General features: G+C 37.1%; 2 protein-coding genes across 4 annotated transcripts in view; one reads left to right on the top strand and one right to left on the bottom strand.

Annotated features, from left to right (window-relative positions):
- Positions 1-66: 66 nt before the first annotated feature.
- On the top strand, positions 67-6034 carry LOC121384130 (protein FAM78B-like). Of its 2 annotated transcripts, XR_005959342.1 has the most exons (4): positions 67-508; positions 3467-3580; positions 4467-5179; positions 5608-6034. XR_005959342.1 is itself a non-coding variant. In XM_041514375.1 (3 exons), the coding sequence occupies exons 1-3, from the start codon at positions 237-239 to the stop codon at positions 5032-5034; spliced, it is 954 nt and encodes a 317-aa protein (XP_041370309.1). In that variant the 5' UTR covers positions 67-236; the 3' UTR covers positions 5035-6034. The 2 variants fall into 2 exon arrangements, 1 of the variants encoding a protein (XP_041370309.1); XM_041514375.1 differs by having other exon boundaries at positions 4467-6034.
- Positions 6035-11870: 5836 nt separating this feature from the next.
- LOC121383170 (nuclear pore complex protein Nup214-like) overlaps positions 11871-27554 on the bottom strand; it is a 54891-nt gene continuing 39207 nt past the window's right edge. Inside the window, exons 19-28 of one of the 2 annotated variants that reach the window (XM_041513002.1) lie at positions 24762-24845; positions 24097-24443; positions 23098-23265; positions 21098-21254; positions 18989-20396; positions 17581-17747; positions 16461-16598; positions 14427-14616; positions 13785-13930; positions 11871-12891 (exon numbers count right to left, since the gene is read on the bottom strand). In XM_041513002.1, coding sequence (XP_041368936.1) covers positions 12833-12891; positions 13785-13930; positions 14427-14616; positions 16461-16598; positions 17581-17747; positions 18989-20396; positions 21098-21254; positions 23098-23265; positions 24097-24443; positions 24762-24845 — 2864 coding nt within the window. In that variant the 3' untranslated portion in view covers positions 11871-12832. The remainder of the gene's footprint in view (positions 12892-13784; positions 13931-14426; positions 14617-16460; positions 16599-17580; positions 17748-18988; positions 20397-21097; positions 21255-23097; positions 23266-24096; positions 24444-24761; positions 24846-27554) is intronic. The other variant, XM_041513003.1, reaches the window with a different exon arrangement.

Genomic DNA, 27554 nt, shown 5'->3' with positions numbered 1-27554 from the left:
TGAAAGAGCTTTTAGCTAATATTTTAGCATTTGATTTATTTTGAGGTTATGATAAATGACGTCATCACAACAATAGCACATGGCAACCGCTAGCAGACGACGTATGATTCAAATTTGTTGATATGGATAAGATTAAGTTTAAACTACAATAAGTATCTTAAGAAGGCCATTTTATTTTTTAAATGAATCTTAATAATGGCTGACTTGGCTATGAAACAGATGTGCCCTAGGCGTCAATGCATTTGCCCCATCTGAAAAATAAGACAATTCGTCTGCTTGAGCCGTTTGCGACCGTGTGGTGGATGCTAATGGATGTCACTGAGGACATGGGTCTTGCTTCAAGTTCCACAAGAAAAATCCCCACTCTCCCGCAAATATCAATATCTCCGTCCAAACAAGTGCTGCAAAAAATACGAGCTGCATACATTGACGGCAGAATTGATAATGAGCCAACGCAAATAGACGAATCATCACCAGCAGTGCTGAAGTACAGAACGCCAAATTTTAGGTTTGATTAACCAATTATTTTGTACCAATTATTTTATTAGTTTATACTTGCCATTTGGGAAACAATATCCTACATACTACCTACAGAACACTGTTTAATAATTAATACGGCTATAAAATTCAAAACAAAACAAAATAAAAAATCTAGGATCTTTGACTTTCATTGTTTAAGCTGGACACAAAACGCTTTAGCAATTATGAACTTGGTTTGAAGCGACATACCCTAGTTTTATAAAACGCACGTTCATCTAAGAAGTAATGGTTAATGAGACAAGCTCAAGTTATTTTTGACGGTATTTCCCCGTTTAAACATCACGGACTTTAGCATCTTTCGGTTATAATCATATCCAAAAGTGTGTTGCACGTTTTTGAGATTAAACTTGGTGTCTATTTTTACCGGCTGAAACTAGGGTCTGCGCCTTTAAAAGCATAAGTGTACGACACGGGGGGGGGGGGGGGGGGGGGTGGTCGTCGCATGCTCTCCAGGAAAATGTTGAAAAGTAATGTTCTTAAATGCTTTTTCCTGTATTCTATAAGTAAAATTTAACATTACAGATGCTGATATATTCAACACTTTTAAAGTTTTTAAGGTTTAAATGGTCACGGTCAATGTAAGGATGGCAACTGTTAAGTACCTGCCGATTGTTGGGATTCGGGAAAGAATATTATATATTTCAAAAATATGTTTGCAAAACAAAACACAAAAAAAAAAAAAAAATAGGCTACAAGAAGAAGGGAGAATATTGTAAACAAAAAGAAGACGCTTTGCATTAAAACGCGATAAAGATAGTTTGTTTTGTGTAATGACACCACTAGAGAACATGGATTAATTAATAATTGGCTGTTGGATGTCAAACATTTGGTAATTCTGACACGTATTTTTTAGAAGAAAAAAAAGCGCTACATTTTTCTAACGCAGCAAGGGATGTTTTTATGCACTTTCCCACAGACAGGAAAGCACATACCACGGCCTTTGTGACCATTTGTGGTGCACTGGTTGGAACGAGAAAAAACTAAAACGCAATAAATAAGAAATGTGTGGGATGGCCTACAATTTGAGACCCCATCTATACACGTTCTTAACTAATAACATCAAACTTGTGTTGTAATTAATGGCACAAAACTTTAAATATTGAATGTTGTGGGCCCCATTGATGTGGAGTAGCACCACAAACATCCTTTTATTTAATTTTTCTTTTTAACTGCTTTGTGACGTCATACTACTGTTGTTAACGTTGCTCAAATGTTTTCAACATGGTTAAATTTATTAAAGTTTGTTTTGTATAACACCACCACCAGAGCACATTGATCCACCAATCATCGGCTATTGGATGTCAAACACCTAGTAACATCGACACAGTCTGAGAGAGAAAACCCGCTACATTTTTCCCTTAGTAACAAGGGATATTTTATATACACCATCCCACAGACAGGATAGCTCATACCACGGTCTGTGATATACCAGTCGTGGTGAACTGACTGGAACGAGAAATAGCCTAATGGGCCCACCGGCAGGGATCGATCCTAGACCAGTGGGCTACATTTCAGCACAGTGAAAATTACAAACAGCTACAAAACCATATTTTATTAATTTGATTATTGCATAATTATAATCCTTCAGAATGCTCTTTTTCTGACGTTCACATTATATATTTTATAAAACAAGTATGTGTATATTATATAAAATAATAAAATATCCACTTGGTTCAGCAACATAATATCAATAGGCTATTAGGCCTACATAAATTCGAATGTAACCTACATAGAGGTGATAACTTAAACTAATTTTGGATAATAGGGTCTGGTACCCTAAACGATGAAAACGTTGTCCTTTGAAATGACTAAACACAAATAGGCTACATTAATAATAAAATAAAATAAAAATTCTTTTTCTTTTTCTAATAGCATATACTGGGTATCCAAAAATATGAGAGGCATGTATACAAATCAAGGAACCATATAACTATCTAATGTTTGGTGAAAAGACTTAATATTACATTGGTAGCTGTCACAAGCAAGTTCTACCATCAGTTCCTGGCAATACAATCCGACTTTTGTTTGACCAGCTCATCCTTTTCTTTTCTACATAGCACATCAGGTAGACTACCACGCCAAACGTGCTGCTTTGTAACTTAGAAGAGAGCTACTTGGATGTTGCATTGGTCTGCTGCTCTGTAAAATGTAGCAAGGAGTCTAATGAGAACAGATCTCAAATGTATGTTACAAGGAGAGAGCAATTCATACACCCAAAAGCAGTCGCTGAATGAATCGTAATATTTCGAGCTACATCAGAACAAAATGAAATAATTTAGCATTGAATCAAATGCATTTGACAAAATACATTTTGGAGTAATCTAGGCCTGTCATTGAGTAGAGTCAATCATGGAGGATCAGTGGCAATTGTTTGTTTGTTTTTGTTGTTGTTGGGGTTGTTTTTTTTTGTTTTGTTTTTTTTTTGGAGGGGGGGGCTAAGTTTGAAAGTGTTTTCTTGATCACTTAGACCCACTGAACAAAATGAGCTGGGTTGACCTTCTGCGGGGCCAACAGTTACCACATATTCTAATAATTTAAAGCAATATACAAGTTATTGTTGCCTCAAACGTGACCAAAAACAAATCAAGAATAGACATTTGGCAAAAGGAGAGTAACAAAATGTGGCATTTTTAAAATAGGGGTGTGGTCGATGTGCTTTAAAAAAAAAAGAGCAAAAGCCACTAAACCTATCATTTATTAAAACGTAGCCGGCTTCGTTTCAAGTCATTTTCAGACCATCAAGATTTTTTTTGGGGGGATGGGGGTGTTTGTTTCTTGGTGTGGGGGTGGGGGTGGGGGGTGGGTTGATGGAGCTCTGATTATAGCTAATTGTAGAGAGAGAAAAAAAATTTGGAAATATTATTTTTGTTGAGTACTTATATGTATAGTAAAATAATTTGTTCAATAACATTGCTGCTGTTTTCAGGGCCACAGCAACGATTGAAATGTCCCCAAGCGATGAAACGGAAACGTGGAAAGTGGGCTGGATCCAAGCTTGTACAGATATGCTGTTCCATAACCAGTACAAGGATGAGGGCTAGTTAGTGTCTTATGTAAACGACTTACTGACATGCTAACCAATACCCCGTGTTAAACCTTGACTACTAGGTTAAAATTTGTTTTGTTTAACGACACCACTAGAGCACATTGATTTATTAATCATCGGCTATTGGATGTCAAACATTAGCTAATTTTTATATATAGTCTTAGACAAGAAACCCGCTACAAGGGATCTTTTATATGCACCATCTCAGTCAGCATAGCACATATTATGGCCGTCGATATACCAGTAATAGTGAACTGGCTGGAACGAGAAATAGCCCAATGGGCCCACCGACGGGGATCGACCCTATACCGACCGCGCATCAAACTGAGCGCTTTACCACTGGGCTACGTGACTATTAGGTGTCCTATACAGTTGTGCACATACAATTCAGCAATAAGTATACCCAATCGCGATTACAATGTTTCGTCCGGTCTGCATTTTTCTTGGAAACGCATGAATAGTCTAATATGCATTGTTAAAAAAAAGTTTGTTGTTTAGCCTCAGCGGGGGTGAAGTGTCGTCCGAACCCCCCCTCCCCCCCCCCCACCCACCCACCACCATCACCACCACACACACACACCTACCAGCCTACGCGCCCGTTAACGATATTCCAGCGTCGAGCTATGGATATATACAAAGTCAAAATTACAGTCAAACATTCTGAAATGGCCACACCTATACTTGTTATCATACCGCAAGCCAACTTTTTATTCTTCCAAACACATGTAGGCCGTAATGTAGTACAAACTGATGTGTATTAAGTAGCCACCTGTCGTAAAATATCTTATCTTCTTATGCTCCATTTGGTGACTGCTTGACACAAGTTTGACTATGTATATAATTTTGTATATAACCTATTTTTTCTTCTTCAATTTTACAGCACAAGCTGGGAATTTCCTGAGCTCATAAGTGGGAAGCAGTCAATGATCAGCGACTGTGATGGGCGACATTATCCGTGGTATGGGTCTCGGAACGAAACGGTCATCTTTGAAACGCCATGTAGTTCGTACCAGCGGGCCACGGTGACCATGAATGACAACTTCCACCCCCACGTCACATGGCGCAATCCTGCCAACCGAAACCAAGTGGAGCCCAACCTCTCTCACATCGTTCGCGACCAGAGCTTCTACGTCTGGCTAGTTGTGTGGAACATGACCACCATGAAGTCCTACATTCTGCAGACGATAAGGTGGACAATGAAGCTGGAAATCGAGGTGAACCCTAAGGCAGAGCTTGGCAAGCGGGCTCGGTTGATCAGCGATCCAAAGCCAATTCAGCCAGTGCTGCTGGAAAAGAACGTTCCAATACCCCACTGTGCTCTTGTTCCGCCGAACGCCAACAGTGCACAGATGCTCGTGTGGCACCCGAACAAAGGCAAATGTGTGTGCATCATTCCACCGGTTTGGAATGCGGAAGAACGCGAAACGAGAATTGAAAGCAAACTGTGATATATATACATATAAGCATGTCTTTCAAACTATTGATGATAAAAATGGCAGCGATATGGATGCGAGGATATGGGTGATTTACCGAAACCGTTGATGCACGATTGCCACGCAGCTTTCACTTGCTTGTGCTATTCCAAAAAAAAAGGTGAATCATGCAATTTTAGTTCTGCGTGTAGTCAGTTCTGTGAGTGCCAGGGTGCCAGGAACAATTTATAAGTGTACTGTTTATGGGGTGTTGCATATCTTGCTGTGAATAAGAATGATACAAATATAAGCTGCCAATTATATTAACAAAGCTTTTAAGTTTTGTACCAAAATCTTCTTTTTTTTCCTTCTTTTTTTTTTTCGTTTTTCTTTTCTTTTCTTTTGAAAGATGTTACATATACATATTTTATATATTTTGTATCTAGACCAATATAATCAGGTATTCAAAAGTACCATTGTGTAATAAATGACACTCATAATAATTTTCTTTCTAGGGGTAGAACAGTAAAGTGGAGTGGTTTATAAAGGATTTATATGTATATTTTATTAAGAATTTTAGGGATATGTTATTTTTTTCTTTCTTTTTAGGTTTCAGTTTTGACTACAATGGATACCATGTTATATCCTGCATATTGTAAGGTTATATCCTGTATATTGTAAGGTATTAAGCATTGTTAATCAAGTATTGTATTCTGGACAGTGGATATTAAAAAATATATTTTAGTGCCATATCTTAGTGTCGTACATTATAACTTAGTAACTGTAATTTAATGCTTCTACTATTTATCGTTTGGTGCATACTACACTTTTATTTCATATAAATGCACATATCTACATTATGTACAGCTATTTATTTTTAATGTGTGGTATCTTAATGTTTAGATATATATTGATGAATTTGTGATATATGCAGGACATACCGATTACTTCTATTTTTGTACATTTTGTTGCAACTTGTTTGTTACTTTTTATTATTGCTTTCATATAAAATGAAATAAATCATGAATATTACAAACATTGTGTAGAGTTTTTTTTATTTCGAAGCTAAAAATAGTATCACCAACAGAGGAAAAGAAAACTTTAGGAAAGACTTCATCTTTTAGTAGTGTCTTGTCAAGCAGAGTAAAGTTCGATAACATAGAATTCTGAAAATTAATCACGGCAATCGGAAATGCTGTAGTGATTGCTTCGGTATTTTCATTTTTCTGCAGCATTTGGTTTGCCGTGGAACTTTCAGTTTTTTGTTACTTTTTTTTTAAATGATTATTTATTTTTGTAATTCTAACTAATTAGACTCGTTTATTAATATTAAACTGCTAACCAGTTTTTACTTAAGTGTATTCTTTTTCAGGTATATATTTCTGAGTAAGATACATGTAGTTGATTATTACTCAAGAAGACACATAAGCGTACGACTGGAGGCGGAAGGAGGGGGGCACTAACTCCCCCCCCCCCCCCCCCCCCCCCCCCCCCACTAGTGCTGGAGCAAACCTTCAAATTCGAGCAAACATTATACAGATATTCGGGGAAAATGCGCTAACCTGAGACCTTTTTACCATGTATTTTCATTATCTACTCTCAAAATTAGTTGTAATCCAGGTAACAATGCGTAGAGATTCATTTGCAACCCTATATATAGCTGTTTGGTAGCAATTCTAATATGAAAAGAAAGAAATGTTTTATTTAACGACGCACTCAACACATTTTATTGACGGTTATATGGTGTCGGACAATTCTAATATGAATAAATGTTGTTATGTAGATTCGGGTATTTTCGTTTAATTCGGGCCATCCTGCACCCCTACAAAAATGGGAGCCCGTACGCCTATGAGAAGATATTTGATTGGACTTTAAAAAAAAAAAAAAAAAATTTAAAAAAAAAATTAAAACATTGAACACGAATTCTATGCAAAAATAATAATAATTTAAAAAAAAAATAATAGTAATAATAAATTCGAGGGGGTAGCACTTTTTGACAACCATAATTACATATTGAATACATATTCTTGTTTAGAATGTCAGTATATATATATATATATATATATATATATATATATATATATATATATATATATATATATACTCTTCAAAAAAAGAAACGCAAAAGGGTACAAATGGGTTATAACTCCGATTTTATGTTTCCTACCGGTTCATGCTTTGTGAATATAAGGTCATTGCATGTCCCAAACACATTCCCACGGTTACATTCGATAAAACGCAGCTACTGTAAAATAAAGTTTCAAAATGTGAATATTCGCAAAAACGCAGCCACGTGCAAACCATGTCACCACTGCACGTGCGTTGTCTGCACGTGCAACATGAACACCGACAGTATAAAAGTGCAGGGTGTTCGCTTGCCTGGCCTCTGTATCTGGCCGACAGTTGACAATCCAGGACATGCCACGTCTCAGTGAACCGCAGAGAAACAATGCCATCGGCCGACTAGACGCAGGCGAATCCAGAATGGCCGTTGCCAGGGCATTCCATGTGTCCCCAAGCACCATCTCCAGACTTTGGGACCGTTACCAGCAACATGGATCAACACGTGACCTCCCTAGATCCGGTCGACCACGGGTCACTACCCCCGGGCAGGACCGCTACATCCGGGTACGCCACCTTCGGGAACGATTGACTACTGCCACCTCCACAGCCGCAGCAATACCAGGTTTGCGCAGGATATCCGACCAGACCGTACGGAACCGCCTACGTGAGGTAGGAATTCGTGCCAGACGTCCAGTTTGAGGTGTCATCTTAACACCACAACACCGTCGACTCCGACTGCAGTGGTGCCAGATTCATCGACAATGGCCTCAACTGCGATGGAGACAGGTGTGGTTCAGTGACGAGTCCCGATTTCTGCTCCGACGTCATGATGGAAGATGTCGCGTGTATAGGCGTCGTGGTGAACGTTATGCGGCAAACTGCGTGCAGGAAGTGGACAGATTCGGCGGGGGTAGTGTCATGGTGTGGGCAGCCATCTCATACACTGGCAGAACTGACCTGGTCCACGTGCAGGGCAACCTGAATGCACAGGGCTACATTGACCAGATCCTCCGGCCACACATCGTTCCAGTTATGGCCAACGCCAACGCAGTGTTCCAACATGACAACGCCAGGCCTCACACAGCACGTCTCACAACGGCTTTCCTACAGAACAACAACATTAATGTCCTTCCTTGGCCATCGATATCACCGGATTTGAACCCAATTGAGCATCTATGGGACGAGTTGGACCGACGCCTCCGACAGCGACAACCACAGCCCCAGACCCTGCCCGAGCTGGCAGCAGCCTTGCAGGCCGAGTGGGCCACCATCCCCCGGGACGTCATCCGTACTCTGGTTGCTTCAATGGGCAGGCGGTGCCAGGCAGTTGTCAACACACGCTGAGGCCACACCCGGTATTGACTCCAGATGACCTTGACCTTGGTGGTGTGTCCTATCACTTACTCACAATGGACTAGAGTGAATTGTGAACAATCCTGCAACATTTGGTAATTATCGGACTCACCATTAAATAATTAAATCAATTCTCCAAATGTTACGACAATGTGGTTTTGCGTTTCTTCTTTTGAAGAGTATATATATATATATAGTCGTCCTAATGTTGCAAAAACTTCTTTTTTTCCCTACATACGGAAATACATACTGTATATATAATAGGAAGTAAAATGATGTTCGGGTTGCTACAAACGTAAGGATGACCAGAAACGGACATTATTAACAACAAAATGTATTTATTATGCTACTGTAGTCATTAAAAGGGCTCTATCAGTTTAAATGGAATCAACTCTGGGCAATCTATTTACAGTTGTATTCGTTCATTAAATGTTGTATAGAGTAGTTAATTCTGTTGCTGCCAAGTCAAGTCCCATACAAATCAGCAACGACATATTTCAACCTCAGTCAAACTGTTACCTTTTTACCTTTAAGGTACATGATTAAGTATGGCTTAGGTGCACAGAGTAGGTAAATGAGAAATTTTTAAAATAAAAACGTTCTCCAAATCACTGTCAAGTTCATTGCTTACATCACGCTAATGTCAAAACGATAATCGAGTCCTTCTTTTAAAGGGACAGACCCTAGTTTCAGCCCATGAAAATGCACACTAAGTTTAGTTAATCTACAAACCTGTAACACATTTGGATAAAGTTACAACTGAGTGAAACATGAGTTTGTGACTTTGAAATGGTGAAATACCCTCTAAAAATAGACTAAAACTCGACTCCATAACTGTTACTTCTGAGACGCACGCGCATTTTGAAAACTATGAGAAATGCATTTTGTGATATTAAAAACACCAGGATCACCAAAAACACTTCGAATGTACGGAAATGGATAATATAAACAATAAAATCTAAGTAAAGTATGATTTCAGTTATGTCTTATGAGTTTAAAAACTAGGGTATGTCCCTTTAAAATGGTGCCTTTAAGGGTGCAATATGTACTAGACCAGAAGTTGAATGCACTGCAATGGTTTGGTTAAGCCATCGGACATAAGGCTGGCAGGTACCGGGCTCGCAGCCCGGTATGTGCTCAAGACAGCGTGCTTGAACCTTCATCGGATATAAGCACGAAAATAAAGATGAATTGAAGGAAATACACACCGGCTATTGGGTGTCAAGAGTGAATGCACTACAATGATATGGTTGTTATTCAGCGTAATTCAGATCAGCCGGTCACGTCTTTAGTACAAGGTCGGAATTTGTGATGTTACATTGATGTAAAATAAACATTGGTAGGCGTGAATTGCAAAATAGACCCTCGACGTAACAAAGCTAACTGAAGGACACGAACTTTACAGGAAGAGTATTTTTAAATTTTTTATTTTTATGACGAGTATTTCGACCAGAATGCATATTAATATGCACGTTATGGCGCTTCAACCAATCTGATCATGTTAAAACTGGTTGAGGCACGGCGGAGGGGGGAACTGGGGGGGGATAGCCCATTAATTCTGAATAAAAAATATAATTGGTAGTAAATCTTAAGGCCGAGATGAATTTTACTTGTAGAATGCAGGAAATGGCATTTAAGGAAATCTAGTTTTCAAAATTTTCCGGGGGAGCATACTCTCGAACCTCTTAGAAACTTTGCTTTGTGCCCTCGATCCGTTAGCACCACCCACCCACCCCAATATCTACTTGCTTTCACCGTGCCTGTGGTTTCATATTTAACTTGAGTGGACACGACTGGTTCCACAACGGACCCTTACTTGGACTGCAGATTCAGTTAAACCCGGAAAGATACATCACAAAATGAAGATAAAACATCCATTTTCTTATATATTCTTTATTTACATTAGTGTTTTAGGAAATTTTGTCCTTATATTTAATGGTAAATAACATTAAAACAATGGCGATTTCTGATATCATATTGCTAATTATTTTGAAAATGTTGACAATTTCTTTTTTCTTTGGTCTACCCAACGAAATAAAAAAAAATCCTGTTTGACATGTATGCAGGAAATATTTTAGGGTAAAAATGGGACAAAATTACTGTCTAATTAATTGTGTATTCAATTGTTAAAGTGCATGGTGTCAAAAACAGTACCATAGACCGTGCAAATCACCAAATTTCCCTTTTATGTCTAAATAATATCTGTTTTCTTTATATACATATGAAAACAAGCAAAAACCCCAGCATATTTATATTAATCCCATCATCTGAACTACAGGAAAAATTACAAGTTGACATCTTTTGTGACAACTGATTATGGATTTTTATAATCAATTATCACATCAGTGAAGCTCAATACAAAATTTTTAAATTATTATAATCACCATCTCCATCTACACCTTTCTCTACATATACTTTGTCTTTTTTTTTTCTTTTTTTTTGGGGGGGGGGTTGTGAAGCGAGGGCAACTGCCACACCACTAGTTATGGCCCTGTACACATAAAAATGGGAAACAATAAAAATCTGTTCTAGACTTTAATAATATCTCCAAATCAGTGATACAACAGTGTTAGTACTAAAATGCATTTACACTTGTTTATGCTCAGTGCACCAATCAGCAACAAGTCTTACATCTATTTACCGGCCTCGGTGGCGTCGTGGCAGGCCATCGGTCTACAGGCTGGTAGGTACTGGGTTCGGATCCCAGTCGAGGCATGGGATTTTTAATCGAGATACCGACTCCAAACCCTGAGTGAGTGCTCCGCAAGGCTCAATGGGTAGGTGTAAACCACTTGCACCGACCAGTGATCCATAACTGGTTCAACAAAGGCCATGGTTTGTGCTATCCTGCCTGTGGGAAGCGCAAATAAAAGATCCCTTGCTGCCTGTCGTAAAAAAGAGTAGCCTATGTGGCGACAGCGGGTTTCCTCTAAAAACAGTGTCAGAATGACCATATGTTTGACGTCCAATAGCCGATGATAAGATTAAAAATCAATGTGCTCTAGCGGCGTCGTTAAATAAAACAAACTTTACTTTACATCTATTTGAAATAATCCATTCAATCTTGCAATATTTTTTATGTCAACTTATTTTTCGTGCTTATATCCAATTAATGTTCAAGCACATTGTCCTGTGCACACACCTCAGCTACCTTAGCTGGCTGTCCAGGAAAGTGGGTTAGTGGTTAGTGAGAGAAAAGAGGGTGTAGTGGTCTTATACCTACCAATTGAATCGTTAAAATTTGCTCTGCATGGAAGCCGGTACCAAACTGTGAACCCAGTACCTACCGGTACCAGCCTTATGTCCGATGGCTTAACCACGACACCACAGTGGCCGGTAATCTTGCAATTATACTTTTTACTGACAAATTTTCACAAACTATTTCTCTAAAGTTCATTTTGCCAACATTTTCGTAATAATGTAAATCATGAAAAAATAGAACTCATACACACAAAAAATGCATATTTTCATTGATACATCTGGCAATTTTAAAAAGTTCACACATCAAACACAAAAGATAGAGTTGTTTTTATTAAGGTTACTTTAATATAAATTAAACTATGCCACTTACACACTAAAAATCAAGTGGATTTTATGACACTACCTGTTGAAAAACTAGCTGTGAAATAACATCGAAGCTAATTGGCATGCATACATCAAATATGGTTACGATTTAATAGGAAGGACCTACTGCTTTCAAATAACATGATGACTGGTGCTGCATTATTGCTTTCGTATGACATGAGGTCATAACTCAAACCAAACTGAACCATATTCTGACATTCACAACTAACAATTTGACACACCAAAATATACAACTGATCAGAACTGAAAGTGAATTACAATTTCCACATACAGATGAGGAATGTGTTGGAAATGCATCGAAGCATTTGTAACCAAAGTTGATGTAGCATCAACTAGAAGAAACCATATTCAATGCACCTTGATTCACATCAAGTGCATTGTGAGTTGTGCAGCTAAAATGGTGAGGAACTTCAACATCACACACTTATTGTTCATTTGTTTACTTTAATTTCTCTAATACATAACACATTTACTCTCTAACATAAAACAATGCTTGTTTTATATGCACACAAATCTATTCTTTTATCTTTAAACTTTGTGGCATTATCACTTATCAGTAAAAATTAATACATCATACCAAAATGTGCCAATACATGTACGTAAGTCATATCGCTTGCATTATTTTTTCGACTTACAGAATAATAAAAAAAAAACCCTTTCCTTTAACAGTACACCAAATTTGGGAACATATTTTGACTAAATAATGTTCTAATAACAGTGGTATAAAATTCAATGCAATTATTATAGCAATAATAGTTCGATGAGAGATATATGTTAGGGGTGTAGCTGAAATGTTTCATAAACTTCCATCATCAGTCGGTCCAATGTAGAGTTATCCTCTATAGCTGGTGAACTGTGGACTCAAGTTCGTGTTTTGGGGAGAAGCAGGAGCTGAAAAACAAATGAAATCAAATCAACATTATTTTTAGTCACAATGAAAGCACTTATAGTCCGTCCCACAGGGATCGTATTTTTTATCATACTATGTAATTCACTACAAGTTATTTATTTCCGAGCCGACTGATTTGTAAATTGCACACACAAAAATTGTATTTCTTTGATATTTCCAAAACACTTTTACTTTTCTTCTTATGTCAAACCAAACTGAAATTATTTCCAAGAAATATTTGAATAGAATGATGTGATGGACTATAGAGATATCAGACATCCTGATATTGTAAAGGTGCTTTTAATTAGCATATTCCCAAGCATTAGCACATTAGAAGCTAAAGTATTTGCTATCTTGTCTGTGAGAAAGTACATATAAAAGATATGTATTGTACCGTATTGGCACCTTTTATTGCAATTAACCAGTAACATTGCCCAGGTCATATTTATCATCATAGACAATATTTTTCTCCCATCCCTAGCTATGCAAGACAGACCCATTCCATGACGTCAACGCCTGTGGAATAAATATATCTTGTATAGCCTATGATGTCACATTTAACATGGGGAGTATTATGTCATCATTGATAACATATTAATGCAAGTTGGTGATCTGAGGTCATCAAACAACAGTTTTAGATCAACATTTTGTTATTAAAACCTTCATTATAAAAGCCATCTTGTTAATCTGTAATGACACATGAAACAGATGCAGTAAATATGAGTTACTTTTCTTGCCTGTTCATGGAAAATAATATGCAGTCATGTGCGGTAGAAATTTCCACCTCCTCCGGTATACTTTTTCTATCCCACATGACCACATACGATGGAGTCTATTACTATACACTGACATACTAAAATGAAACCACAAGATTAATTAAAACTTATATTCTAACCTCCAAATGCTGGTGGTGCTGGAGATGTCGAACCGAAGCCAGTGCCTCCTCCAAAAGCTGTATTGTTCTGAGCCATGTCTCCAAACAAAGGAACATCCGATGACTGGGCCAAAGCACCAAACGTTGGGCTGGAGCTTTCAGCAAAACTGAAGTTACAAACTTATTGTTAAATATTTTCTCCAAATGGTGCTGTTGTTTTTAACCTAGATAGGGTATGATTACAATCAGTAATTACAGAAGACACACACACTTCCACAATGTAGCACGATACTTTTAACGGAACTCAGCAATTTTAGTTATTTATATCTATTCCAGTTACCATCAAAATTACTGTATAGTGTTTGTTTTATAGAATTATGTTATTTAATTCCCTCTATATAATGTATGTACACAATTTGTTTTTAATCACTAGATAATGCAGTGATTTGATGCTTTCGAACCCTAACATTACAATGGACTGAGGACAATATATATTTCTCTTAATTAACTAATTTTAAGGTACAGCTACTGCTGTGGCAGAATGAACAATTTGTACTTTGATCTAAATGACTTTGGTCAAAATGAAACCAATGTTTTGGCTAGTTAATAATGTAACTTTGGTTACAGTCATGCCTAAGTGTACCAGAATTATGCCAATGTTACCTTGCAAAATTGCTTCCTTGTGCCGAAACCGTGGATGATGCTCCGAATACTGATCCTACTGGATTTGAGAAGGATGGTGATGCAAATGCACCAAATGTAGGACTACTGCCAAAAGCCGTTTTGCTGCCAAATGCTGCTGTAGCCCCAAAAGCTGGACTGCCACCAAAAGTTGAAGAGTCACCAAAACCTACTTTAAAATAAAAAAACAGAAACAAGTATTAAATTCAAGCTATGTACTACAATACTATGTTAATTTTACAGCCATAATATTTTAGTTTATTATGACTGAAATAGTAAAATATTTAGAGAATAACTAACGAGTTACGAGGAATTATGAATTATCTGTCCCGAGTGAATGAATGTTGTAAGCCCGAGCCTTTGGCGAGGGTTTTACATTCATTCACGAGGGACAGATAATTCGTAACTCCTTGTAGCGAGTTGGTTATTCTCTTTATTACCCATTGTAAACTTTAATTGATTTTTAATGTAAAAATTCCTCTGCAGTCTACAACAAAGCCATCAGCCATTACATCATATAATGTTACGCGCATTACCTGACGTAATATAAGTGACGTCATGGCATACTGGCGTTCTTTTTACAGCCATGTTACAGTACAAAGTATTCTAATACGACTGCAGTTGCATTAGAAAATAATAATTTTTATATACTTCTAAAGACACTGCTTATGAAAATACCATTTCATGTTTACGAAACAAATGAGTCAATTTTGTTCTGTAAATCTTTGTAGATCGTATAACGTAAGTGTAATCCGACTCATGAATGGAAACATTATATAAATGAAAGTGAAGTTCAGGCCATGGCAAGCAACCAACCAAACGTGATTTTTAAACCAGCCAATCAGTGGCTGTAAAAGCAATCTGCATAGTGTGCAGAGATCGAAATAATATTACCCCATATATTTGAGCCCATATGGGTAATAATTCAAAATATTAGGGAAATTAATACGCTATCAACAAGTAACTTGAAAACAATTTTACGTAATTTTGAGTTTACGTCTACATAATAGAGTTAAAAGGAATATAAGAAAGGTATGCAATAATTTGTTTTGTTTTGTTTAATGACACAACTAGAGCACATTGATTAATAATCATCAGCTATTGGATGTCAAACATTTGGTAATTCTGACACATTTTTCCCAATGCAGCAAAGGATCTTTTATATGCACTTTCCAACAGCCAGGAAAGCACATACCACAGCTTTTGTCCAGTTGTGGTGCACTGGTTCGAATGAGAAAAACCCCAATCAGTTGAATGAATCCACCAAGGTGGTTCGATCTTGCGACGTAAGCCCTCAAGTAAGCACTCAACCAACTGAATTAAATCACCCGCCCCGGTATACAATAAATCCAAAAATTGATTGTTTGCCGTCTCATTTATCAGGCATTTATTGTGTGCAAGACTAGAACATACCACTTTTGTGGGCTTGTGGCATGTATTCTTATTCAACATTTTAAAAATATATTTAGATTTAACTGAAATAATGTACTAACTTTCCAACCTACTATCATTCACCCCATACAAAGAGGCTACAACATTCAGTATTTGGCTCATAAAACTTTCTTTAAATTAACCACTTTTAAATACCTTTCAAGGATATACTTTGTATGTGTGAAACTTGGCTAAATAAAAATGATTTCCAGTGACAGCCCTGGATACAACGAATCAAACTAATGTTACTGAAGAAATAAAATATACAAGTAATAGAAGGAAGGAAATGTTTTATTTGACGACGCACTCAACACATTTTATTTACGGTCATATAAATGTTGAACATATGGTTAAGGACAACACAGATATTGAGAGAGGAAACCCACTGTAACCACTTCATGGGCTACTCTTTTCATTTTCGATTAGCAGCAAGGGATCTTTTATATGCACCATCCCACAGCCCGGATGGCCTTTGTTACACCAGTTGTGGAGCACTGGCTGGAATGAGAAATAGCCCAATGGACCCACCGACAGGAATCGATCCTAGATCGATTGCGCATCAGTATAAGTAATGGATTATGTTACCTGACGGTGGCTGAGATTGGGTCACCCCAAATCCACTTGACGCTACAGAGCCTCCGCCTGACGTAAAACTGCCAGATCCAAACACCGTAGACGACGCATTCTGTGAACCAAATGTTTGTGTGTTCTTGCCAAACAGAGCTGAAATTAACCAAAGAATTTAGGCTTTTCAAATGTCATCTCAATAACTGACATCATTAACAGATGCAATTACTAGTTTATAAAAACAGATGATTGAAGTAACTATATTATGGTAAAACCATTCTAGACCGGACACTCACAGAGCTAAATAAAAAGTCTGGTTTTAAGGTGTATCTGGTTTAGAAACTGTCTGTTCCATACTGATATTTAAAAAGGGACCAAGAAGAATGTCTGGTTTTCAGGGAATTCTGGTTAACAGAGGTTCTGGTTTTGAGGGGCTTCACTGTAAACCAGAATTCACCCAAAACCGAACATTTTCCATGGTCCCTTTTTCACAACAAATAGCACTCTAAAAATAGTTCTAATTGTCCTTCAGAAAAATATAGTGAAAATTAAAAAGGCTTTGAAAATAAGTTTGGTTAATAAAAAATTTATGTTCTTAGTTCAAATCAAATGCATTTGAATCTATTACAAACACCAGGGTGACCAGGCCTGGTACTTATAAAACTTTTAGAGTCTGAGACCCTAATGTCATGACAACGCGATACAAATTGTATGTGTGTGACATCATTAGAGATTAAGTCTGGACTAAGCATGGGCCCAAGTACATTGTATTTTTTAAATTTTACAATTTATGCAAGACATTGTACACAGCATTTTATCTTTATTTATATAGAGTAGGGCAAAACAAATTTCATCCTCAGTTATAGGGCACAGGCCTGACCCCCTTCAGTTTCCACAGGCCTGATAACTAGGAATTATACTTTTAACTTTTGAGACTGTGTTTTTGATATTTAATTAGGAATTATACCGTTAATGATTTTTGACACTGAGTTTTTGATATTTAATTATTTGGATGATAATTATGTATATTCTAAAATAAATAATGAATTAAGCATCAAGAACATTACAATTAACTGGACGTAACGATGATCATAGATCACATCATCGTCATTTCATCACTACAAGACAGAAGACATACATGACTGTGATTCACCAGCTGCTCCAAATGTCTGGTTCCCTCCGAACACATTAGTATTGGCTTTCTCGGCACTCGGCTTTCCTCCCAGTCCCCCAAACAAACCACCACCACCACCACCAAATACACTTCCTTCAGTGACAGCTGAAACTGAGGTACCAAACCCTTGACTGAAAAAACAAGCAAAAAGATCAGATACAACAACACTCTGACCTATTAGCATGATATAGAGAATAATACATGAGTGGCCATTAGATACCATTTATCTTACAATGAGTTGTTTTAAAACGTATCTAACAAGCAAAAGTGAGTTTGATACATTTTTAAACAACGAGTTGTAAGATAAATGGTATCTAACGGACACAAATGTATTATTCTATTTCTTACATATCCTCAAATACCAGGTTTTAAGCAAAGTTTAACATCTCTTTCTACTAAAAATTATTTACAACCCTTACTTACAACTTCAAACTGCATTTGGTGATTTGGCAAACAGCTTAAAAGCTTAAATCCTGAAGTTGTAGGAAAAATATTTCAGAACACATAAGGTGTTCTAAAAGATTGTTATTTTGATAGACTGCCAAGATGGTCTTCATAATTGCCAAAATGACACCAGTTTCACTACACATAAATAACAAGGAACCAGTTGATTTAATTGTCATACAACTTGAATAACGGTGAATATGATGCAGTGAATGTGTTTAATTTTAGATATCAGGTGAGCAACACAAGATAAAGTTCCGACTTACCGAACATTATTTTCAGTGCAGACTGGGAAATTGTTAAAAGCATACACTGCCATAAATCGTACAAACCATTATTATAAAGAAAAATATTACTCAATTGTGTCATTATACACTGTTGATAGTGTGTAGTGGTCCAGTTTAAAAAAAATAATTTACAGTGTCCTTAACATAGATTTCTTGTTCTAAATCAGGACGGGACATAGCCCAGTGGTAAAGCGTTCGCTTGATGCGCAGTCGGTCTGGGATCGATCCCCTTCGGTGGGCCCATTGGGTTATTTCTCGCTCCAGCCAGTGCACCACGACTGGTATATCAAAGGCCGTGGTATGTGTTATCCTGTCTGGGATGGTGCATATAAAAGATCCCTTGCTGCTAATCGAAAAGAGTAGCCCATGAAGTGGCAACAGCGGGTTTCCTCTCTATATCTGTGTGGTCCTATCCATATGTCTGACACCATATAACCGTAAATAAAATGTGTTGAGTGGGTCGTTAAATAAAACATTTCTTTCTTTCTTGTTCTAAATCAATCATATGATCTAATAATAAAATGAAAGAAACATATGGCTTTTATTCCTTGAGTACCAGGCATTGGTAAATAGGTAGATTAGGTAACATAAATATGACATACTCTGACATATAGACAGACAGACAGATAAAAGTAACATACCCTGGAGATGATACAGCAAAGCTGCCGAATGCTGGCTGGGCACCAAACACAGATGACGTGGTTGATGGAGTACTACCAAACATAGATGGAGTGCTGACACTGTTTCCTCCAAACAGGGACGACGAAGTAGCATTACTACCAAACACAGTTGCAGTTGCTGTAGTGCCTCCAAACATCGATGACGTTGTTGTTGTTGTTGTTGTATTTCCTCCAAAAATAGAATTAGCTGATGCACTGGTTTCTCCAAAGACAGATGATGTTCCAGCACCAAAACCAGAGGCTGCAGTAGTGACTGCTGCTGACCCGCCAAAAATAGACATTGATGCGGTTGTTGACACCGATCCAAACAACGACGTTGGTGATGCTGAAGTGGCTGTCAATGCAGACGAAGAAGACGATGTGGTACTAGACGAGAGAGCAGCAAATGATGAGGGACTGGACGATCCCAGCGCTGTATCGCCTCCACCAAACACTGGAGCTGGAGTTGTCTGTGCTGTTGTAGTAGTCGATGTTTTGTCAAGCAAACCGCCCAGTGTCGGTAGTTGTCCAAATCCGCCGGTGGTTGTGGCATGTGGCCGTCCGAGCAAACGCTCTAGGATCGACGGCTGTGCACTGCTGGAAGTGGTGGTAGTTTGGGAGTCTGGCTGGGCAGGTGTTACACTTGTCACGGTTGTTGCTCCTGCTGATGTTTCCACCGTTGTTGTAGTACTGGAAACAAGACCTGAAGCACTACTTCTGTCGTCGTTCTCGGCAGATGATCCAGTAATAGTCAGGACAGACTTGCTTGTATCGGTTGGCTGGTACACTCCTTTGTTCGAATCAGGAGTCAAAAAGGATGAGCCTGGTGCCGATGACGCAGTGGTCGAATCGACATTTGTATCTGCAGGAGATGCTGTAGTCGGCGACGACCCTCCAAACAAACCACCTCCAAATGCAGACACTACAGATGAAGAAGATTTGGATGGCTCAGACTTCCCCGAAGCTGTGGAAGAAAAGATTCCAACATCACCGCCAAAACTGAATCCACTGGTACTGGTGTTTGCAGTCTTGAATGAAAAGCCTCCACTAGAGGACTGGGTGGATGGAACAGACACATTCAGAAAGGAGAAACCTGATGCAGACGACTTCGCATCCTTCCCAGCTGATGCTCCAGACACAGATTTGTCAGCAGACTTCTCCGCTTCTGTTGTTGTGGTGTCCTTGTTACTCGACAACGAACCAAACAACGGCTTACTTTCCATCCCAGAACCAGGGCTACCACCAAATGTAAACGTTTGTGTCTTTGTTGGACCGAGAGAACCAGAGCCTGAAGTGTCTCCTCCAACAAAAAGGTTTTTACTGGCAACAGGATTGTTGGAGACTTGTTCAGATGCAGCAGGTGGATTCTGGGATATTAGAAGACTGGAATCTGTAGAAAAAAAGAAAAGAAAAAAAGAAATGCTTTATTTGACAACTGAACAAATTTTAATATATGGCATTGGACATATGGTCAAGGGCAATAAGGGATCTGTTATATGCACCATCCCAAAGACAGGATAGTGCATACCACACCAAGTGTGTAGCATTGGCTGGAATGAGAATGGGTCCATTGATGGGAATCAATCCTACATCAATCCCTTATCAGGCAAGTGCTTTATTACTGGGCTACATTGCACCCACAATCTGTAAAAGACAACCAAAAAAACCAGGAAAAAACCCCATCTATGTATAAATTGAAATATATCATTAGAACTGAAAACGTTTATTCCAATGGTCAACACAAAACACAAGTTAAATACAAGTTTTGTATTTCAGAAGTATTAGCAAGATAATGAACATTGGTATTACCATCAAACATGAACATCTCAAACAGCATTAGAAGTAAAATGTATAATTACACATAAAAATGTTTTGGTATACTTTCTTTTGATCAAATTCAACACATTTTGTGCAAATTATTTTATCCTGTAGAAGCCGAAATCCAATAAAAAGCTGACCCCCCCCCCCCCCCCCCCCCCCCCCCCCCCACACATACACACATCTATGATCTCTACTGGATGACAGTGACAGTAATACAGATGAAAGTACTAAAAAAAAAAATTTCAATATTCTTTATTAAATTCTTCTTACCCTCATCAGGTCGGCTTCTCCTCGCGTCATCCGACTGTGTGGTCCTCACAGAGTCACTACCCAGTTCATACCCTGGTCCAAATCCAACTTCATCTTCATCGTCATCATCATCGTCTTCATCATCCTCGTCATATTCTTCTTCTTCATCTTCATACTCCTAAACACAACCACGTCATTCTTCAGATTTACAAAACAAAATATTTTCTCACACAATGACTTTTTTGTTTTTATCATACCATGTTCAGTATATTCGATACATGCACATTATTTATGCTGTTATAACTAAAGCCTAGATTTGTAAAATTAAAATTAAACTGTTCCACCTAATACATAGAATTTATAATTTTTAAAACCCAAACCTTCCAAAGCATTATTAACTTGGGTATCATATGAATAGATGCCTAGAAACATTTTTCTTTTTTTTTCAATCTACCATAATTTTAAAGGGACATTAGTTAGTCTGCTGCATTGTAAGATGTTTCCGACTAATAAAATATTTCTACGATTAAACTTACATATTAAATATATTTTCTTGTTTAGAATATCAGTGTCTGTATATTCAATGTGTTTCTGGTCGTCTTAATATTTGTAAGAAGCCCAAACTGGGTTTTGTCTTCAAATAATTTCGTACGTACGGAAAAACATTTTAGGAAATAAGATGAAATTTCACCTAGTACAAATATTACAACAACCAGAAACACGTTTACTATACAGCCACTAATATTTTATGCAGAAAAATATATTTGATATGTAATTACATTTTGTATAAAGTCTCTGTTAGTCGATAACATGTTAAAAAATGCAGCAAACTCAGGAATGTCCCTTTAATACATACATCGTCACACAGCAAACTGTGAAAAACATTATGGTATTCCACTTTACACCTAGAAATGTTGATTTTTTAAAACTCTTTCAAAATATTGTCAACTTGGATATCATACGAACAATCTATGTGAAATCGTTAGATGTTAGTTGTCCAAATTGGTCTAAAAGGTGAGGGTGGGAAATGGCAGTGGAGAAGGTGCCAACCCCCAAAATACAACTAAAAAACCTGTCGTTTTAGTTTAGAGGTGCCTTTTTGTTTAGCTGGAGAAGATACTGTATTACTAGGCCTGGATTCTTTTCAGTCCTGGCACTGCACTTACTTCAGACTAAGTACAGCTACTTCAGACTAAGTACAGCTAAGTTTAGCCGGAGAAGATACTGTATTACAAGGCCTGGATTCTTTTCAGTCCTGGCACTGCACTTACTTCAGACTAAGTACAGCTACTTCAGACTAAGTACAGCTAAGTTTAGCCGGAGAAGATACTGTATTACAAGGCCTGGATTCTTTTCAGTCCTGGCACTGCACTTACTTCAGACTAAGTACAGCTACTTCAGACTAAGTACAGCTAAGTTTAGCTGGAGAAGATACTGTATTACAAGGCCTGGATTCTTTTCAGTCCTGGCACTGCACTTACTTCAGACTAAGTACAGCTACTTCAAACTAAGTACAGTTACTTTAGACCAAGTACAGCTACTTTACACCAAGTACAGGCTACTTTAGACCAAGTGCAGATACTATAGACCAAGTGCAGCTACTTCAGACCAAGTGCAGCTACTTCAGATCAAGTGCAGCTACTTCAGACCAAGTGCAGCTACTTCAGACCAAGTACTAAGTACAGCTACTTTAGACCAAGTACTAAGTACAGCTACTTTAGACCAATTACAGCTACTTTAGACCAAGTACAGCTACTTTACACTATAGGTAACCATTTGGGACAAACTATAGGTAACCAATTGTTAAGTTACATGCATTGTAATTTGCGTAACCCAATCAACTGCCACAGACTTTAAATTTGTTATCGTCTTAAGTTTGCAACTTTTAATATCAGCAATTTAATGGTTTGCCACATAACCAATTGTCAGTTCGCGAGACTTTTAAGTTGTGTATAGAATGCGAACAGAACAACAATTTGCGTGAAATACTGTGTCCCACAGTGAGACACGTAAACACTAACATCTTCTCCAGTGAAGCCCTCCTGGTCCTCACTCTCCAAATCTGGGGTATTTGCCGGAGAAACGTCTTCGTACTGCGCACCATTCTGTGTGGTTTGGTCAGTAATAACTTGCAGCATCGGAGGTGGAACAACTGATGGTACTGGTGTTTTATATGGCAATGGGGCCTTCTGTTGAATTAAAAAAGAAATCACTGCAAGTTTAATACCAAAGAAAATTAATTCTGCCTACATGTAAATATATGCATCTTGAACCATTCAAAATTTAAAGTTTAACCTCTGTAGAAAAATTTATTTTGTAAGTTTTAAAAATAGAAAGAGATTAATCATGAATTTTACATTACAAATTTTATTTTTAAAATTTAGTATGACTCCAAACTAAGGCAGTAGATGTTTAATATTTGTAAATAAATTAATATTATAATTTTTAATGGAAATAAATTATGAATTTTACTTCATGAACTATAATTTTAAAAATGTATTATGGCTTTTCGATCCCTTCTCAACTGTAGCCAAGACGTGACCAGTCTTCATACACATAGCTGTCAACATTCACATGAGTTACCTGCTCTTTAATCAACAATAAAAAAAACAATTAGCACATTGTTTAATTAATCATCGGCTATTGGATGTCTAACATTTTTTGGTGATTCTGACCTGCTACATTTTTCCTAATGTAGCAAGGGATCTTTTACATGCACTTTTCCAGAGACAGTAAAGTACATACCATACCTTTGACCAGTTGTGGTGCATTGGTTGGAATGAGAAAAAAAACCAATCAGTTGAATGGATCCACCGATGTAGTTCGATCCTGCGACGCAAGCACCTCAGGCGAGCATTCAACCGACTGAGCTAAATCCTGCCCCCTTAATCAACAATCAATTCTATGTTGACACATGAACAAGTCAATAACTTATGGGACAATGCTAGTTAAAATCTACACTGATAACTAAAGATGTATCAGGTTTTTTCAAGGATTGATTAATTTTGTATATATCTTACATCAACAGTGCTAAATCCAGCTGTACTGGGCTGTTGTGACATTATCGAGGATGCAGATGCTGCCACTGTTGTAGTCACTGAAGATGGTGTCAGTGTTGCTGTAGATGTCGTAGAAGGTTGTAGCTTCTTAAAGAATGCTTGACCAGTGAAAGCTGTTGGACCGAACAATGATAAACCTGTACTCTTGGGTAGGGTGGGCGTTGTATATTGTGGCTGGGCCTGTGGAGCCTGCCGTGCTGGTGCTTGTGATTTTGGTGGCTGTGTCACCTGTGGCGGAGTCGGTGACGTTGGTGGCACAACTCGAGAAGTAGGCCGACTCGGTGATGGTGTTGGTGCAGGAAGAGTAACTACAAAAAACAAAACAAAGTTAAAAAATAAATAAAAATAAAATATTGACAATAATATAACTCACATAGAGAGAGAGAGAGAAAAAAAAGACAACATAAATAAATAACTTCTCCATTGTAATTATATTGTTTTAAAAATGTATCATCTTCCAAAATAAATATTTGGTACTGATGGTAGTGCTAGAAATAATTTAAATAATGAAAAATTAATTTTATTTTAATGTATGGAGTACTCAGAAAAAAATGCCTGCCAGAAAGATTTCATCTCAAGTAAAACAAAATTATGGAAGATACTGGGAAACGAGGTTTAAAACTTACTTTTATTAGATTTTGCATCTTCTGCCGCTGCCAAAGCTTCTCGAAGGCCTCGTGCTGCTACAATCTTGGACATCGATAAATTTGCTGTAATAATAATTAACAAAATCCATTGATCTATAATCAGTGGTTTTATCTAATTAATAAATATAAAAAAGGTTATTTATTTGTGTTTCCCTCCAGCAACACATTACACTTGCTAAACTTTAGTAAGATAAAAAAAAAATTATACAACTTCCAAATCCTTATGTCAAAAGTAAAATATCACAAACTGTATTTATTTCAGTGTACAATATTTTCATGCACATATACCCAAGTATGATTCAATTATTTTAATGTGACAAACAAACAAACATGAATTCCACAGAAATAAATCTCACCGACAATAAATGTAATCAATGTTGCTGATAGTTCAAGTTTGTTCTGTTTAATGACACAGTGTTCGAAATAAGCACTTGTCCATTTGTCCCGACAAGAGAACATCTGTTCAGACAAGCAAAATGTACCTAAATGGTTGTCCAGTGGACAGTTAAAAATGTTCAATGTAGTTTAATTTTGAACATTAAAAAATACGGTCTTTGTACTTGAATAAAACAAAACGTTTATTTGGACAAGTGAAAATATTACTGGACAAATAGATTTCTCGATGTACTTGTCCGGTGGACAAATGAAAAATTCTATCGCTGTGACACTTTGAACACATTGATTTATTAATCATCGGCTATTGGATGTCAAACATTTGGTAACTCTGACAGTCTTAGAGGAAACCCGCTACATTTTTCTATTAGTAGCATGTGATCTTTTATATGCACCATCCCACAGACAGAATAGCACATACCATAGCCTTTGATATACCAGTGGTGGTGCACTGGCTGGTACGAGAAATAGCCCAATGAGCCCACTGAGGGGGATCGATCCTAGACCGACAGTCAGCGGTTGCAAAACAAGGCGTTGCACGTCGCATGCGACGTTTACTACCCTCATTTCCGACGTCTATTTTCGCCACAGTTGTTCAGACTCTAGTTCATATTTTCATGAATGCCTACGATCTTACGAAAACAAAAGAAACATCTAAAAGTAACTCTTTTTTTATTTGCTGTCACATGCAATATTTCACTAACAAATAGTTGATCACCAGTAATCTTTGACCCATCCACGACATCAATATACCTACCGATGTTAACTTTATTCAAGTTATAAAATGTAAACATTGAAAAAACTAAAGTTCATCGCCACCATTTTTTTTTCTTTTGCACTGGAATCCAAATATTTGTTCCTCTAATAATTATTAATATTAGGACAGTTCCAAATGGTAACCAGTGTTTTATTAGTTTAAAAGTTGCAAGCCACCATTTACGTTTGCAAAACTTTAAAAGTGTAAATTAATAATTTAATTTATAAAATATCAAATAAATTGCAAAAAAAAAAAAAAAAAAAAAAAAAAAAAATTAAATACACAATATCATGGAATAAATTTAAAGGAGACCGGACACCAAAAGACATGTAGTGTGTAATGGATTAAGTTAGCGTCAAAGACCGCATTACTCTAACGCCCGGCTCGCTGCGAGGCACCGGTCAGCTGCGCGTCTTAGGTTTGGGGTAAAAACAGAAGTGGGCGGGATTATGCATAGATCTGAACGAAAGCGAAGCAATACATCATCGGTGAGAGTTACCAAGCAATACCGGTACGCGTGTTGATTCTTTGGTTTTGCCTTTTAGTCATCTTCTTTTTTTTTTTTGTCTCCAGGTTGATCGGAAATTTAATTTACAAGATAATTAGTGTTATTATATACTGTCGACGTAATTATATGATGGTTAACTGCGCAGTGTTTAACTGCAACAGTAACAGCAATGCATCCCAAGAAACATCATGGTTTCGATTTCTAAAAAAACACGAAAGTTGTTTTAAAACATGGACGCATTATTGTCATCGAACGGGCTTTACACCAACTAAATACAGCAGGTTATGGTACATTTACAATGTGAAAATTAAAACAAGTGTGTACTTAAGATATACATTAAAAAAAGGTATTGCAATTTGTTCATATACGAATATTTAAACTTCACATTTATTTACCTATAATTACCAAATTAATTTTCACCGACAGCCCATAACGACTCCATACTAACGTCTCTTGATCTAGTTGGTTTGTTAACCTCATAACAAAACACCTTCAAAACGTAAATTATTACGTTAGTTAATAATGTTTATCGTCAGTTCAGTATATTGCCATTAAAATTAAAATGCTAACACTTGTTAGGAACAACATATGTACTCTGGCCAGAAGGAATGATGGTTAAATAATTTTAAAGCTAATGTCGATTATTAAAGCATAATAAAATTGTACTTTTCAATGCTTTCTGTATGTCATATTAAAAATACTCTACACCAAATAATTATTTTAATACCTACCCTGGGTTTCTGCCAGAGGGTGCGGAGGGTAAACTTATATGTATGTGCTAAAAAATCTCAGATATTAATGTGTGTGTATATATATATACATGTATATATATATATATATATATATATATATATATATATATATATATATATATATATATATATATATATATATATATATATATAAAATGTTTTATTTTTTCGATAGACTATAGTAACATAATTGCTGTTTAAAATTTATAAAAGTGCATGAAATAAAATGTTCAATATAAAAATACCCATTTCAAACCTATAACCACCCAATATACTCCTTTGAATATATTTAGTTTTTACAGGCCCGTAGGAACGACGGGGGGGGGGGGGGGGGGGGGGGGGGGGGGGGGGGCTTGGCACTG

This window comes from Gigantopelta aegis, chromosome 10 (genome assembly GCF_016097555.1).
Source record: "Gigantopelta aegis isolate Gae_Host chromosome 10, Gae_host_genome, whole genome shotgun sequence".
In the NCBI taxonomy this organism is placed as follows: Eukaryota; Metazoa; Mollusca; class Gastropoda; order Neomphalida; family Peltospiridae; genus Gigantopelta; species Gigantopelta aegis.
Note: the sequence above shows the minus strand (reverse complement) of the source record. Positions and strands in the feature narration are given on the sequence as shown.

Excerpts from the sequence above, each read along its gene's own strand:
- LOC121384130 (XM_041514375.1), top strand. The coding sequence starts at position 237 with ATGCATTTGCCCCATCTGAAAAATAAGACAATTCGTCTGCTTGAGCCG. Across the intron at positions 509-3,466 it reads TACAGAACGCCAAATTTTAG|GGCCACAGCAACGATTGAAA; the intron begins GTTTGATTAACC and ends TGCTGTTTTCAG. Across the intron at positions 3,581-4,466 it reads CAGTACAAGGATGAGGGCTA|CACAAGCTGGGAATTTCCTG; the intron begins GTTAGTGTCTTA and ends TCAATTTTACAG.